Raw genomic sequence first — 13,624 nt, 5'->3', positions numbered from 1 at the left:
AATCTGACTGAGATTTAAATTAAATTCATAGAAACGCAACAATTCTTTAAATTTAAAATAAATATGAACAAGAAAAAAAGTAAGATTTACAGTAACTTAAAAAAACACTAATTATAGACAAATACCAGTAACTCAATAAACAATACAAACTATCATGGACTTTTCGCCATGACAAAAACTCTTTTAGGCTGATTGCAGAAGTCAATTTGACTTATAAAAAAAAAAAGAGAGAGTACATATATAATATTATTTAAGTAAAATTGTATATTGATATGGGTGTATATATGCAGAGAAAAATGTCAGGAAGGCTATGCACCTGTGTTGAGTGTCATGTCAGTAGGATTACTGCAGGTAAATTTTTTACACTGAAGTTTGTGTGTGTGTGTGAGATACACCTGTATTTCTTTTAAATCAGAAAGGAATATACAGCTATTTTGGCAAAGAAAAGCTAATGCGGTATATATATATTTATTTTTTCCATTGAGAAAGCTATGATTCAGGCACGAATAAAATGCTCATTGTATACATTATGATAATTAAAATAAAAAAGGAACAGAGACATATTAGTGGAAAAAACACAGTAACCGAGTAAATATATTTAACATATGTTAATATGGCATTTTAAATCACAGAGAAATAAAAAGATTTTTCAATCAATGGTAATGAGACAAGAAAACAGCCATGTGGTAAAACCAAAGCTATGGCTTCACATTATACTTTATGGGAAAATAAATTCTAGAAGGAAGATATAGTTTTTGATACCAAATTATAGAAAATATGAGAGGAATATAAGAAGAACCTTTTCTCTTAATTCTAGGAATAACAAGGCTTTCCTATGCATGTTATCACAGGCAGAAACCATAAGGCAAAACTACTGTAAGTAAACTGAAAAACAAACACCAAATTGGGAAAAATATTTACAACAAATGAAAGACAAATGGTACAACCCTCATTTAATTCTATAATAAATAAATAGCTCTAATAATGTAATAAGAAAAAGATAAACACCATAGTAGAAAACTGGGCAAAGTATCTGAAAGACAATTTACAAAAGATGAGAACTGTAGCTAACAATCACTGACGGCCTTCTCAGGTGCCAATCAAGGCGCTAGTAAGTGCTATGTACTGCATGATCTCATTAAATCTTCATACTAAACCTATGAAGTAGGTTCCATTAAATATGCCCATTTTCAAGGGAGAAAACTGAGATTTAGAGAGGTTCAAAAACTTGTCAATTTCTGTGCAAACTCTTAGCATGTTCTATTGCCTCATCTGTTACCAAAGAAAAAATAAGAGCAAGACACAATCCTGGTATAGATGAAAAAGACTGTATACTTTTTTTAAAGTTCTGCCTGTTTGTTTGTTTTACAATGTTGAATACTTGTATAATAATAAAAAATGCAAACTGCTTTTCTGACAAAGAAATAAGAAACTGATGAATGAGAATATAGTTCATGGTCAGTTTTTAGAGAAGGAAAAGTAGCATTCAAAAGAAGAATGGGACTAATGATTTTCTCTAAAAAAAAAAAACTCAAAAAGTTTAGATAAGATTCTTCGGAAGACGCCAGCTCCTTGTATACAGAATCATGAGAATGGAAAAGACGTGATAAGTATGATGACCTATTGTCATCTTAAATTATGTATTAAGAAAAAGGGCCACAAACATCACAATTTTTAAATGGTCAGGCACTAAGACTTATAAAGAAGTCCTACTGGCTGCACTTTCAAATATATATCTAGAATCCAATCACTTTTTTTTTTTTTCTAAACCACCTCCACTGCTCCCATCCTTGTCTAAGTCACCACCACCTCTAACCTTTCTTACTACCATAGCTTTTTAACTGTCCTTCTGGTTTATACCAATGGTATATGCTCAACACAATAACCAGAAATAACCTTTTCCTTTTAAATATGCTCCTCAATTTCCTGGCAGATCTTATCTACTACTCCTGTCTCCACTGCTCACTCCACTCCAGCTACACTGGTCTTCTTAAGATCCTTGAACATACTAGGTCTGATGCTTCTGCTTCAGAGTCTTTCTACTGGTTTTCTCTCTGCCCCAAATGCTTTTCCCCTAGATATATATATGTGGCTCACTCCTTCTCACTCTTCAAGTGACATTTTGCCCAAATGTCACCTTCTCAATGATGCCTAGGTTTCCCAATCACCTTTACCTGCTCCATTTTCCTCCATTGTACTTAGTACCTTCTAACATACTATATGGTACACTTATTTATTATGTTTATAGTAAAATTCCTCCATCTAGAATGTAAGTTCCAATAAGGCAGGGGTTTAAGTACTTTTTTTCACTGATGTATTTCCAATGTCTAGAACAGTCCTAGGAACATAGAAGATATTCAGTGGTATTTTAAGATCCTACTTAATCAAATATTTTAATATAAAATACATACATACATAAACACAAATGGAAACCAGTGAATTTAAATAAAAGTAATATCACATATCAACACATAGTTCATTACATATTAATAGACAATATATAACTATATTATATTACATATAATATAGCAACATAACATGATCATATATTAATATGCAATTAAATATTAAATATATTAATATATTAATTGTGAATAATTAATATATTGGTCATTAAACAATTGGTATAATTATATATTAACAAATACTATATAACTATATCATATATTAAGAAATACTATATCAATATATTAACTAATATATTACTATTTCTAAATTTAAATTAAAAATTTTGTATGCTCTCTCAATCAACTGGTCATAAGACAGTGGGAAAGAGTATAAAAAGCTTACATAACTTGCTTTTCTTAAATGTAAAATTTCATTAGATTAATGAGCAATAAATATGATCAGAAACATTATTAAAGAGAAGTTACATGACCATTAAATAAAAAGTTCAACCTTACTAGTAATCAGTTAAATAAATACTAAAAGTATTTTTAAATCAAATATAGAAGTTAAAAATAAATAAATATATTGAACACTAGCCTGGAGACAGTAAGTCATATACTTCCATATGTGCCTAGTAGGACTATAGTAAGTAAAGATTCTTTTGGAAACAACTTGGCAATATCTTTTAATCTAGATATAGTTCATTTCGGAAATATCAAATAAATAATCTTGAAGGCAGGAAAAAGCTTTATAAACAAAGATATTCATTAAAGCCTTATTTGGTAAAAAATGGTAAACAAATTTACAGCCCAATTAAAGGAAAATGGCTAAGTAAACTACAGTACATCTACTTGATGGACTATTACACAGCTAGTAAAATAATATATATTAAAATTAAGTAACATGGGAATATTATAAAGTTAAGTCAAACAAACGCAGGGGAGAACACAGTATATTCAGTATCACTAAAATTCTATTCTAAAACTCAAATCAAACATCATACATATACACCTACCTAGGACCACAACTGCAAAAAGTCCCAAAACGTTAAGTTTCTATTTTTGCACTAATTTTAATGATCAATTATTAGTAGTAGTATCTTTTGCATTTTCTATCAGAAGAAATATTCTAGGATGAGCAGCATTGGCATCATCTGGAAAGTTTTTAAAAATGCAAATTCTCAGACCTCCACCCTAAACCTAATTCTGAGAGTGGGGTCCAGTAAAATGCATTTTAAAGAGCTCTCCCAGGGACTCTGAGACACACTCAAGTTTGAGAACCAATACCTTATAGCAAAGCAAAACATAAAGATGACAAAGTGTTAAAAATTGAAATCTAATACAATCCTACAAAATGGCTAAGAACATCTTTACAAAAATATTAACTTACCATTCATCTGTAAAGTTCAGTTTTATTGTGCTTGTAGTTGTTCCTTCTGTGCTGTAGTGCAAACTTAAAACTGGTTCACCTGTCCCTGGTTTGGGGCTCAGCTTTTCATTATTGTTATCTGAAAATTGTGTTTAAAACATTTGAAAAAGTCTCTGAAACCAGTACAAAGATGACATTTCCTAAAATTTATAAAACTTATATTAGGTTGTCCTTGTCATAATTCTTTTTTCACATCTGTTATGGGTTTCATTTAAAGTTTGAAGGCAAGTGTTGTAGAAATACTCTTTATATTTCAAAGTAGCACTGCATCAAATTCTAGCTTTGTGTACATGACTCCCTTTGATTCAGATGGAAATCACACACATTGAGAACCATATTTAGTCATTAGGGGAATCAAAAAGTATTAACATGCAATGACATAGTTACAAACTGGTACCCTTATTTAATAGAACGCTCATAATTCCTCAGTTGCTTGAGCATCAATAATAACTACTTTTGGCTCCTTCAGAAACACTGTGATGTAAGATACAAGGGCTCTGTGAAAAACGGTTTGGCAAAAACTGTGCTACCATGAAATGTTATCAAATTCCTTCTGTTCTTTCAAACTTACAGATTTATAATTTAGGGAGGAATCATAGTTTGCACTTCATGGGGGAGAGGCTGGTATTTACTGTGCTTTGATATTTTCTAAAATACACTTTGTTGTAATATATTTTGGTATATTTCCGTTTCTCTTCCTGACTAATCTTACAAGGAATGTGTTTAATTGTGGAAATAGCAATCTCATTTTAAGAACCTATAGATGATGTCTATAATACACATCTATCTCGGTGTATGAAATCTTTTTTAAATGACGAAATCAAGAAAGTCTACACAAATTAAAGTATTTAAAGCTACCTTCCCCACCTCCCAAAAGAATACATGGATATTCAAAGATATAATTAAACAGAGCTTTACGCATTTTTCATTTTATGATGAATAGTTTAGGAAACAATACATAGGGAATACAAATGGATCCATAATCAAACATGATACATTTCTGCCAGTTGCTTGCAGAAAGAAAACTCTTCTGTGAGATAATCTTTTTCCTTGACACCAGTTCGACTGATTTAATACTAAAAATAACTTCTCTTGAAAAATAACAACAAAGACAATCACTATTTCATAAAAGCAAATTTACTTAGGTTTTTTTTATTATTGGATCTACTTTCTATTGCAGTAAAGGACTTATATATTTTTTCATTCGTCTTGAAGATGTTGGAGCACACATTAAGAGAATCTCAGCTGGGCTCAGTGGTGGGAGGAACCCTTAAGCCCAGGAGTTCGAGTCGAGTCTGGGTGAGACTCTATCTCAAAAAAAAAAAGGGGGAGGGGGGCGGAGAATCTCATAGAACCTCTGTTCTAGCCTTTATTCTGTGAGAGGACAATTAACAAGACTTTAAATACAAAAATGCAGTAGAAAAGTATTCCACAAGCGTCAAGCTGGTAACAAAACTTAGTATCAATTCTCCTGTCTTAACTTCCAACTCATGAGAAATCCTGTCCTACAGAATTGCTATTTGAAAATAATGTGAATTATAAACCTGATATCCCAAATGGTAAAGTCACTTTGTTTCTGCACTACTTTTGTTATGATTATGTCTTTGATTTAAACAACTCCTAGAAATAAATTAATAACCCATTCCAACTGTCAAAGATTTAGTATTACATTCAGTGTTTTGGAGGAGGTATTTTACCAAATGGCAATCTAATAAATAAATAAGGTCTAATAATTAATAGACCTTTAGCTTATAGAAATGTATTAAGGAAACATCTGCCCTATCCTTTACCCTCTTTCAAAAACTTGCTGTTTCCTAGTCATTTGTCTACAGTTTTCTCTTATTCTTTAGTTATGTTACTGAGATTTTTGTTTCATCACTGCTGTCTTTAGCTTCTGGAATAGATGGGAACAGACAGCTAAAGACTGGATGATTGGATGATTAAGGAAACTGAGAGGAAGAGTTGGTGTTAGTTTTTTCATTTTCTCTCTCAGTATTTTATAAAATTTTTGTTATTTATTTTTCTTTTAAGGTAAAGATGGTATAGAAAACAAAAGCAGGTGTGAGAGAAGTGTGAGACTGAATTTCTCAGATCCACCTTGATTACAGTTAAGACTTAAGTTATGAGAAGCCTTGTGGAATTTAAATGATATATGAAAACTTTCCTTTTGAGGAAAATTAAAGAGACAGTTATAGATATCTACATGCTATGACTATAAGAATATATTGTAGTAAACAAACAACTATTAAGAGATCAGAACAGAGCACAAAACATTTTTATACAGGTTCCCCACCACAAGCAAGAAGTTTTCTAAGATGGTTAATGATCATTAAAACCTTCCTCCTACAGTATCTACTACAAAGTTTGTTGTTTTCATTTTTTGAGACAGAGGCTCTTTTTGTTGCCCAGACTGGAGTGCAAAGGCGTGATCTCAGCTCACTGCAACCTCCGCCTCCCGGATTCCAGCGATTCTCCTGCCTCCGGCTCCAGAGTAGCTGGGGTTATAGGTGCCCGCCACCACACCTGGCTAATTTTTGTATTTTAGGAGAGATGGGGTTTTACCATCTTGGCCAGGCTGGCTTGAACTCCTGACCTCACGTGATCCACCCGCCTCGGCCTCCCAAAGTGCTGGGATTACAGGCATAAGCCACCATGCCCAGCCTACAGAGTTCTTATTTGATCTCTCAGGAATATAATCTACATATTATAAAACATGTAAAATATTTGTAATATTCATTTAATCATAAAATTATTATAGGTGATAGAATCTGTTCATTTAAGTTGTTAATGAATTCGTCAGTCTTGTGTAAAACTAGCCTGTTACTATAAAAAATAACATGAACACTTCTGTTAGTCACAAAAACTTCAGGTCCCCGAATGCAGTTATTTCCTTATAGCCTACACTTAAGTAAACAGTGTCTCTCGCAGAAACACAACACAGTGAAGAACCTGGTTTCTTCAATCGCAAGTTGTTTTGTTTTTGTTTTTGTTTTGAGACAGAGTCTCACTCCATCGTCCAGGTTGGAGTGCGGTGGCAAAATCATGGCTCACTGCAGCCTCAATTTCCCAGGCTAAGGTGATTCTCCCACCTCAGCCTCCTGAGTAGCTGGGACTGTAGGCACATGCCATCACACCCAGCTAATTTTTTGTAACTTTTGTAGAAACAGGGTTTTGCCATGTTGCCCAGGCTGGTCTTCAACTCCTGAGCTCAAGCAATCCATCTGCCTTAGCCTCTCAAAGTGCTGGGAGTACAGGTGTGAGCCCCTGCACTTAGCCCAACTGCAGTATTAATGACAGTATATATTCCAAGGTTTAAATTCATTTCCCAGCCTTTTCCCATTTCACTGTCCTTCTTTAATTCTAGTTTGCTTGGTCATATACAGCCTATCAGGTTACATTTTCTCAGGAATTAGGATTCCCGGACTACTAATGAATGCATTCACTATTTGTGATAAAATGCATATTCTGAACTACAAATGTCTAAGAAAAATCTACTTTAATGATTTTAAAAATTAAATATTTTTACTTTATTTGAAAAAAAAAAGTGTAACTATTTAAAGGTTCCCTAACTTCTCTGTCAGCAGTTGGATCAGCAAAAACATTCTAAAACTGTATTTTTCAAAGTCTTATTTACATAATGTACAGATATATATATATATATATAAAACATAGAAATATGTTGCTTAAAAGGTAGATTTTTATTTAAAAGCCTTAAGGTTTAGAACTTCATCTAAATACACAAATAGCTTTATGTAGAAAGCCATCATATTAATAACTGTGATTTATTGAGCATTAATAGCTTTATGTAGAAAGCCATATTAATAACTGTGATTTATTGAGCATTAGTGAATATATATCAATTGTAAATATATGTGTGCCAAAATATATACATTCCTTTAAAAAAACCTTTGTAATCAGTATTGTCATCTCCATTTTACAGATGATGAACTGATAACAATGAGCTTAATTTTTTCTCTAGTTACAGAGATCTCCTCCCCCATACCATCCTTTCCATAGACAGGGTCTTGCTCTATCACCCAGGGTACTGTGGTGGCACCTTCACAGCTCACTGCGATCTTAAACTCCTGGGATCAAGTGAACCTCCTGCCTCAGCCTCCCAAGTAGCTACGATTGCAGGTGTGTGTCACCATGCCCAACTTCTTTTTTTATGTTTTGTAGAGATGGAGTCTCGCTATGCTGCCCAGGCTGGTCTTGAACTCCTGGCCTCAAGTGATCCTCCTCAGTACTCCAAAGTGTTGGGATTACAGGTGTGGGCCACTGTGCCCGGCTGAGGTTTCTTTTTATAAGAAGTTCTTACTTAATATACAATCTTAGAAATAATCTGACTACAAAGATAAAAATAAGATTACTTAGATAAGTAACTATTTTAATTAAGAAATATCAATTGTTGGTGTTGTTACTTGTTACTCCTCAGAAATAAACAATTCATATCAACAACATTAACAACTGGTAAGAGTTTTGGTAGCCAAAATTATCACTTTGGCATTATAGTATAGGAAAACTATGTTGTATCTTCTTTTAGGGCACTTAAGAAACTGAACTATTTCTTCCTCTAAAAACATTACAGGAGAATATTTCTTTGTAGTGTGCTCAGCGCACACACACAATATAGTGGGGGAAAAAATCCCTTTTAACTTGTTCAATACTGCTAAGTTTTTAGATAGCCATTCTATATTGCTCAGTAATTATGGTTATTAAGAATAACTGATGACATCAGCAACTTAAGAGTGGTCTCTATGGAAGCAAATTACCATTTGAAACACAGGCTTCAGAAGCACAGCAATAATCACATAAACATCAGGATAAAATACTGTAAAAGACTTCATTTTGGGGGATTAGAAGTGAAAGGTCCATATGGCTCAGGAAAAAAAATTCAGAATGAGCTGAAATATAATTTGAAAGCAGTTTCCTTGAACTGCTATGTATTTAACTAGGTATCTTTCAAGTCTTCTGCATAAGAATCACAAAGTAACTATTTTTTGTAATGCACACACTGTGAAATGATTTAATCTGTACATTTCTACTACGAAATTATAATAACGAAAGGTTCAAAAAAATGCTCAAAGACATACAAAAAAAGTGTGATAACCGTAGTAAAAAAAAATATGCTGAGTATTTTGTATATTTAAATATTGTTCAAAATGTTGCTATAGATCTAAATATCCAAATACTGATAAGGATGTTCAGACTTTAAGCTAGGATACCCCTGGATAATCTATCTTATATGTAAATCTAAACCAAATATTCAAAATGAAGATAATTAACTAGGTACAGCAACAATAATTTCTTTAGAACCCCATGCCCAACGTTTTTCTCTGCTGCTGGGTCACTATTACAACTTTATAATCACACATTAATTAACTATAGTAGTTTAGATAAGCTGTGGAACATATGAAAATAAAATAGTTTATCTAATGAGTTTTCTATTGTATAAAGATGCGTGTATGATTATATAATGATATCCTATTTCCCATTCCATTATACCAAATTTTTTTTTTTTTTGGTCACAATACTGTATTGTATACTTGAAATTTACTAAGAGGGTACATCTTGTGCATTTTTTTTTTATTATTATACTTTAAGTTCTAGGGTACATGTGCATAACGTGCAGGTTTGTTACATATGTATACTTGTGCCATGTTGGTGTGCTGCACCCATCAACTTGTCAGCACCCATCAACTTGTCATTTACATCAGGTATAACTCCCAATGCAATCCTTCCCTCCTCCCCCCTCCCCATGATAGGCCCCAGTGTGTGATGTTCCCCTTCCCGAGTCCAAGTGATCTCATTGTTCAGTTCCCACCTATGAGTGAGAACATGAGGTGTTTATACCAAATATTTTTTAAAAACCAAAGTTAGATGGAAATAAAACATACGGTGAAATATTCTGAAAAAATAATAAAGCTTAACTATCTCCACACATTTTGCACTCCAACTTACTAGACTTGTATAGAAAAGGCAAATTTCTCAACCACAGTTTTTAAACCGATGCAAAATTTTCCATTTTCATAGGTCAGGGAATCCACAATTTTTCTGTAGATTCCAGATTAGAGGATCTCCAATTCTCCTTCCAACTATTTGTATAAGGAAATATATCTGGATTCAACGTGGAGATGCTGCTTTTAGCAGTAGACTGCTAACAGAGAAGATCTATCTACCCTACAGATAATTGTGAGGCAATGCATTTCATTCTAAAAAATGAGTGCTTACACTACTGCAAATCTAGATTTATAAAATAGAAATGATATTATGTAAGCCAAAATGAAACAAAGTGCAACTTTACTACAGACATTTATTAGGAAGTCCATTCTCTCTAATCTTTTTAACATTCAATCAAATTTTCTTCTGGCAATCACAACTCAACTCTATGTCAATTATTATAATTTTAACCCAAGAACTTTTTTCATGACATAACATAGAAGTGTGAATTGAACTTAAACATGTGATTTGGATACCTTTAGACTGAAAATTGTGCTTGGTTCCACATTCCTACCAGTATTTAGAATTTATGGGTTGAAATGTGGTAGCCATTTAACCTTTGCTTCCTTTTCTCCTACTTCAGAACCAGTAGTTTTATATACCTCTATTCATAAACGTCTCCTATTCCTATTTCACTTTCAGTCTAGGGGGAGAACAGTATAGAATGAAAGTAAGTAAATATGCCCACGCCATGTGGCACGTGGGCCCTGCCAAAATCCTTTTCCAGTATTTCCTTTCATGACTGTTTCCTTGGGTATACTCTCCTTTACTGGAAAAAAAAAAAAAAAAATCAAATCTGCCTATCATAAATAACACTTTCATTTTGTAGATAAATTAACAAGTTAAAATGTGACTTCCAGATGAAAACAAATGAGGTAGACAGCTTAGGAGAACACTCCCTTTAACCACTTTCCCTTCCAGTTACTGTCCTCCTAGCTTATTGTTTTTAATTGCTTTTCTTCTCATTTCCATTTTTTCATCTCCTGCTCTAAAATCTGGCCTCTGTCTCTGTCACTCTAGTGAAAGTGTTCTACTAATGGGGCTCAATCCCCACATTGACTAACTTAGGGGAAAATTTTTTTGGAGCCAATTTACTTGACCTTTCAGCAGGACTCCAGCAGACAACACTCTCGTATTTGAAAATTTCTTTTGATCACAAGACACCACGCTGTTCTATGTCGCCATCCACCTCTCTAGTTGCTCCTTCTCAATCTCCTTTACTAGCTACTAGCTCTTTGCTGGCAAAATCTTTTAATTTTATCATTTTTCTGATTTTTCGTGAGATGTGTTAGCTCTCTTACTCTGTTCTCGTCTTTCTACTTTCATCCTAGTTAATTCCATCTACTTCATGGCTTCTTACCATTTGTATGCAAAAACTCTCCCAAATTTCTTTCTTGAGCTCGGATATCCTTTCTGAGCTCCATATCTACATAATCAACTACCCAACCGATTTTCAACTTGAGTATCTCATACAGATAACTCAAACTCAATATATTCAAAACCAAGTTCATGATCACCTACCCCTACAAGTCCCTGCCCATGCTTTATCTCTTTTCCAGGGTTACCTGTTTAAGAAAATAACCATCCACTTAGTTGTGCTCAATCAAAACATGAGCTACTCTTGCAGTGGTTGAAAAAGTCACCTGTTAATCTCCATCAGTACCTCTCACAAAGCACCACAAATAAATGTATAACCTAAGTAAAAACAGTGTATTTGTTTTACAAAAGATTTAAGACACAAGTCCTGCCCTCTCCGGACTGCTATTTATTACTAAACTATCTTCATAAGAAAATTCTGAAGTTGTTACTGTAACTTATACTCTGGATTCCTCCTCAATCCTATCTCATTCAATCTACCACAAAGCCCTGTTTATTCTACATCCTAAATATTTCTTGAATCTCTTCACATCTCTCCTACCTTACTTTTATCACCAGATCAAAATCTCTGTTACCAGGAGAACTTCCTAAGTGATTTAGTCTATAATCAGTTCTCCATACTCCATTCAGAGTATCAGGCCATAGTCACACTCCCTAATTTAAACACTTCATTAGCTTCCCTCTGTTCTTAAAATAAAAATGCCAAACCTAAAATGTCCAAAAAATCACTTTGTCCTGCATAGTGGGATTCTCCGAATCATCCTGTATGTGGCATCTGAGGCTCTGCATATGCTAGTCACACTTCCCTTTACTCATGATCCTTCACCTAACTTATTCAGGCTCACCTTTCAGATCTCAGCTTAATGTCTCTTCCTCAGGAATGCCTTATTTGGCCCTCAACCGGAGGGAATGAAGGCCCACTCTTCTATGTTCCACACTGTACCCTGCTATTTCCCCTTCCTTTCATAACACTCATCACACTTCTATTTAATTTTTCATCCATCTTTACTGTTAGATCAGGCAAAGCAAGTGGTTATGATCACTGATGCCAGAGCCGACTGCCTGGGTTTGAGATAAACGCTTACTAGCTGTGTGCAACCTTAGATATGTTTCTTAATCACCCTTTGCCTCAGTTCCCTCATCTGAAAAATGGGGGTAATAATAGTAATGGTTGTGGTAAGGATTAAGTAAATTAACATATAAAAAAATTGCTCCAAGCAATGTTTGGTACAAAGAAAATGTAGTATTAAGTGATGTTGTTGTTGCTGGTGTTATTATAAATCAACTCAATGCTCCCAGTACAGAAGACAGTAGTGTTATTCATTCATGCACCCTAGTACCTATCCCAGTACTTGCCACAAGGTAGGTAGGCATTTACATATCAGTTGAATTAATGAAGTATAGGCATACAAATATGGCTCCACCACTTATTTCACTCATCTTTACATATTTCTCAGAGTCTTAGTTTCCTCATTAGTAAAATTAAGATAATTCACCTCATTATTAGCACAAATTAGATAATGCATGTTAAATTCTTAACACAGTGCTAGTCATAAAAAACTCAATAAATGTCAGTTATTTTTATGATAGACAATTCTAAGTTAAAAAACAAACTGGAGGTATAGGTTTGATCAGCAGAAGGGTAGAACAAATGAGCATATGCAACAAAAATTAAATAGGGTTTAACTTCCAAAAGATCAAATATATCATTAATGGGAACAATCAAGACCTAGTAGTTGGGGATAGGAAGAAATTAGTTACTTCATTCCAGATAACTAAGTGATAACTAGTTCTAAGGAATACAAAGAATTTAGAATGAAATTTTATTTCACTAACTTACTATTTCACAAGAATTTAAAATATACTATTTACGGATGTATTCCAGTGTGGTGAATATTGAACTTATATTCTTATTAATAAAGCAAGCTTCAATCGCTAGATATTTAATAAAAATTAGAATTGGCAATATAAGTTTAAAATAATATTAGATAATAGTACTAAAATGAAATTTCAATTGGTGACAGTATATAATCTTAAGGTAATACATATTTAATGCATGGCAGATCCAACTTTTCCATTTCTCAATCTATCTTGGTAGAATTAGTAAAATCTGTTTCCCTGGTTTTTGATTATTCACTAGTCTCCTATAGATGAATGTTTTACAAACATCAAAGATAGTTTATCTAAAATGATACATACTGGAAAATTAACATTTATAGTTTTCATACCTACAAATTAGTGTTTATATTTCTTTAAATCTAGAACAGAAAATTAGTGCCTTCAGATGCACAATTGCCTACAGACGTAAGTTTCAAATTTGATGGCAATGTCAACTTCCACTTAATGGAATCACTGTAAGGAAGAGAAAGCAACTTGTTTCAATCATGGCCAAAACCTAAAACTCAGACAAAACTACTTTCTTATATCCTCT

The 13,624-nt window shown here is 33.3% G+C and overlaps 1 protein-coding gene across 4 annotated transcripts in view; it reads right to left on the bottom strand.

Annotated features, from left to right (window-relative positions):
• DCAF6 (DDB1 and CUL4 associated factor 6) overlaps window positions 1-13,624 on the bottom strand; it is a 142,999-nt gene that overhangs the window by 32,390 nt on the left and 96,985 nt on the right. For all 4 annotated transcript variants that reach the window (XM_011933405.1, XM_011933404.1, XM_011933406.1 and 1 more), the window contains one exon: window positions 3,778-3,895. In XM_011933405.1, coding sequence (XP_011788795.1) covers window positions 3,778-3,895 — 118 coding nt within the window. The remainder of the gene's footprint in view (window positions 1-3,777; window positions 3,896-13,624) is intronic.

The sequence above is a fragment of the Colobus angolensis genome, unplaced genomic scaffold (assembly GCF_000951035.1).
Source record: "Colobus angolensis palliatus isolate OR3802 unplaced genomic scaffold, Cang.pa_1.0 Scaffold126, whole genome shotgun sequence".
NCBI lineage: Eukaryota > Metazoa > Chordata > Mammalia > Primates > Cercopithecidae > Colobus > Colobus angolensis.
The sequence above is the reverse complement of the archived record's forward strand: the minus strand, read 5'-3'. Positions and strand labels throughout refer to the sequence as shown.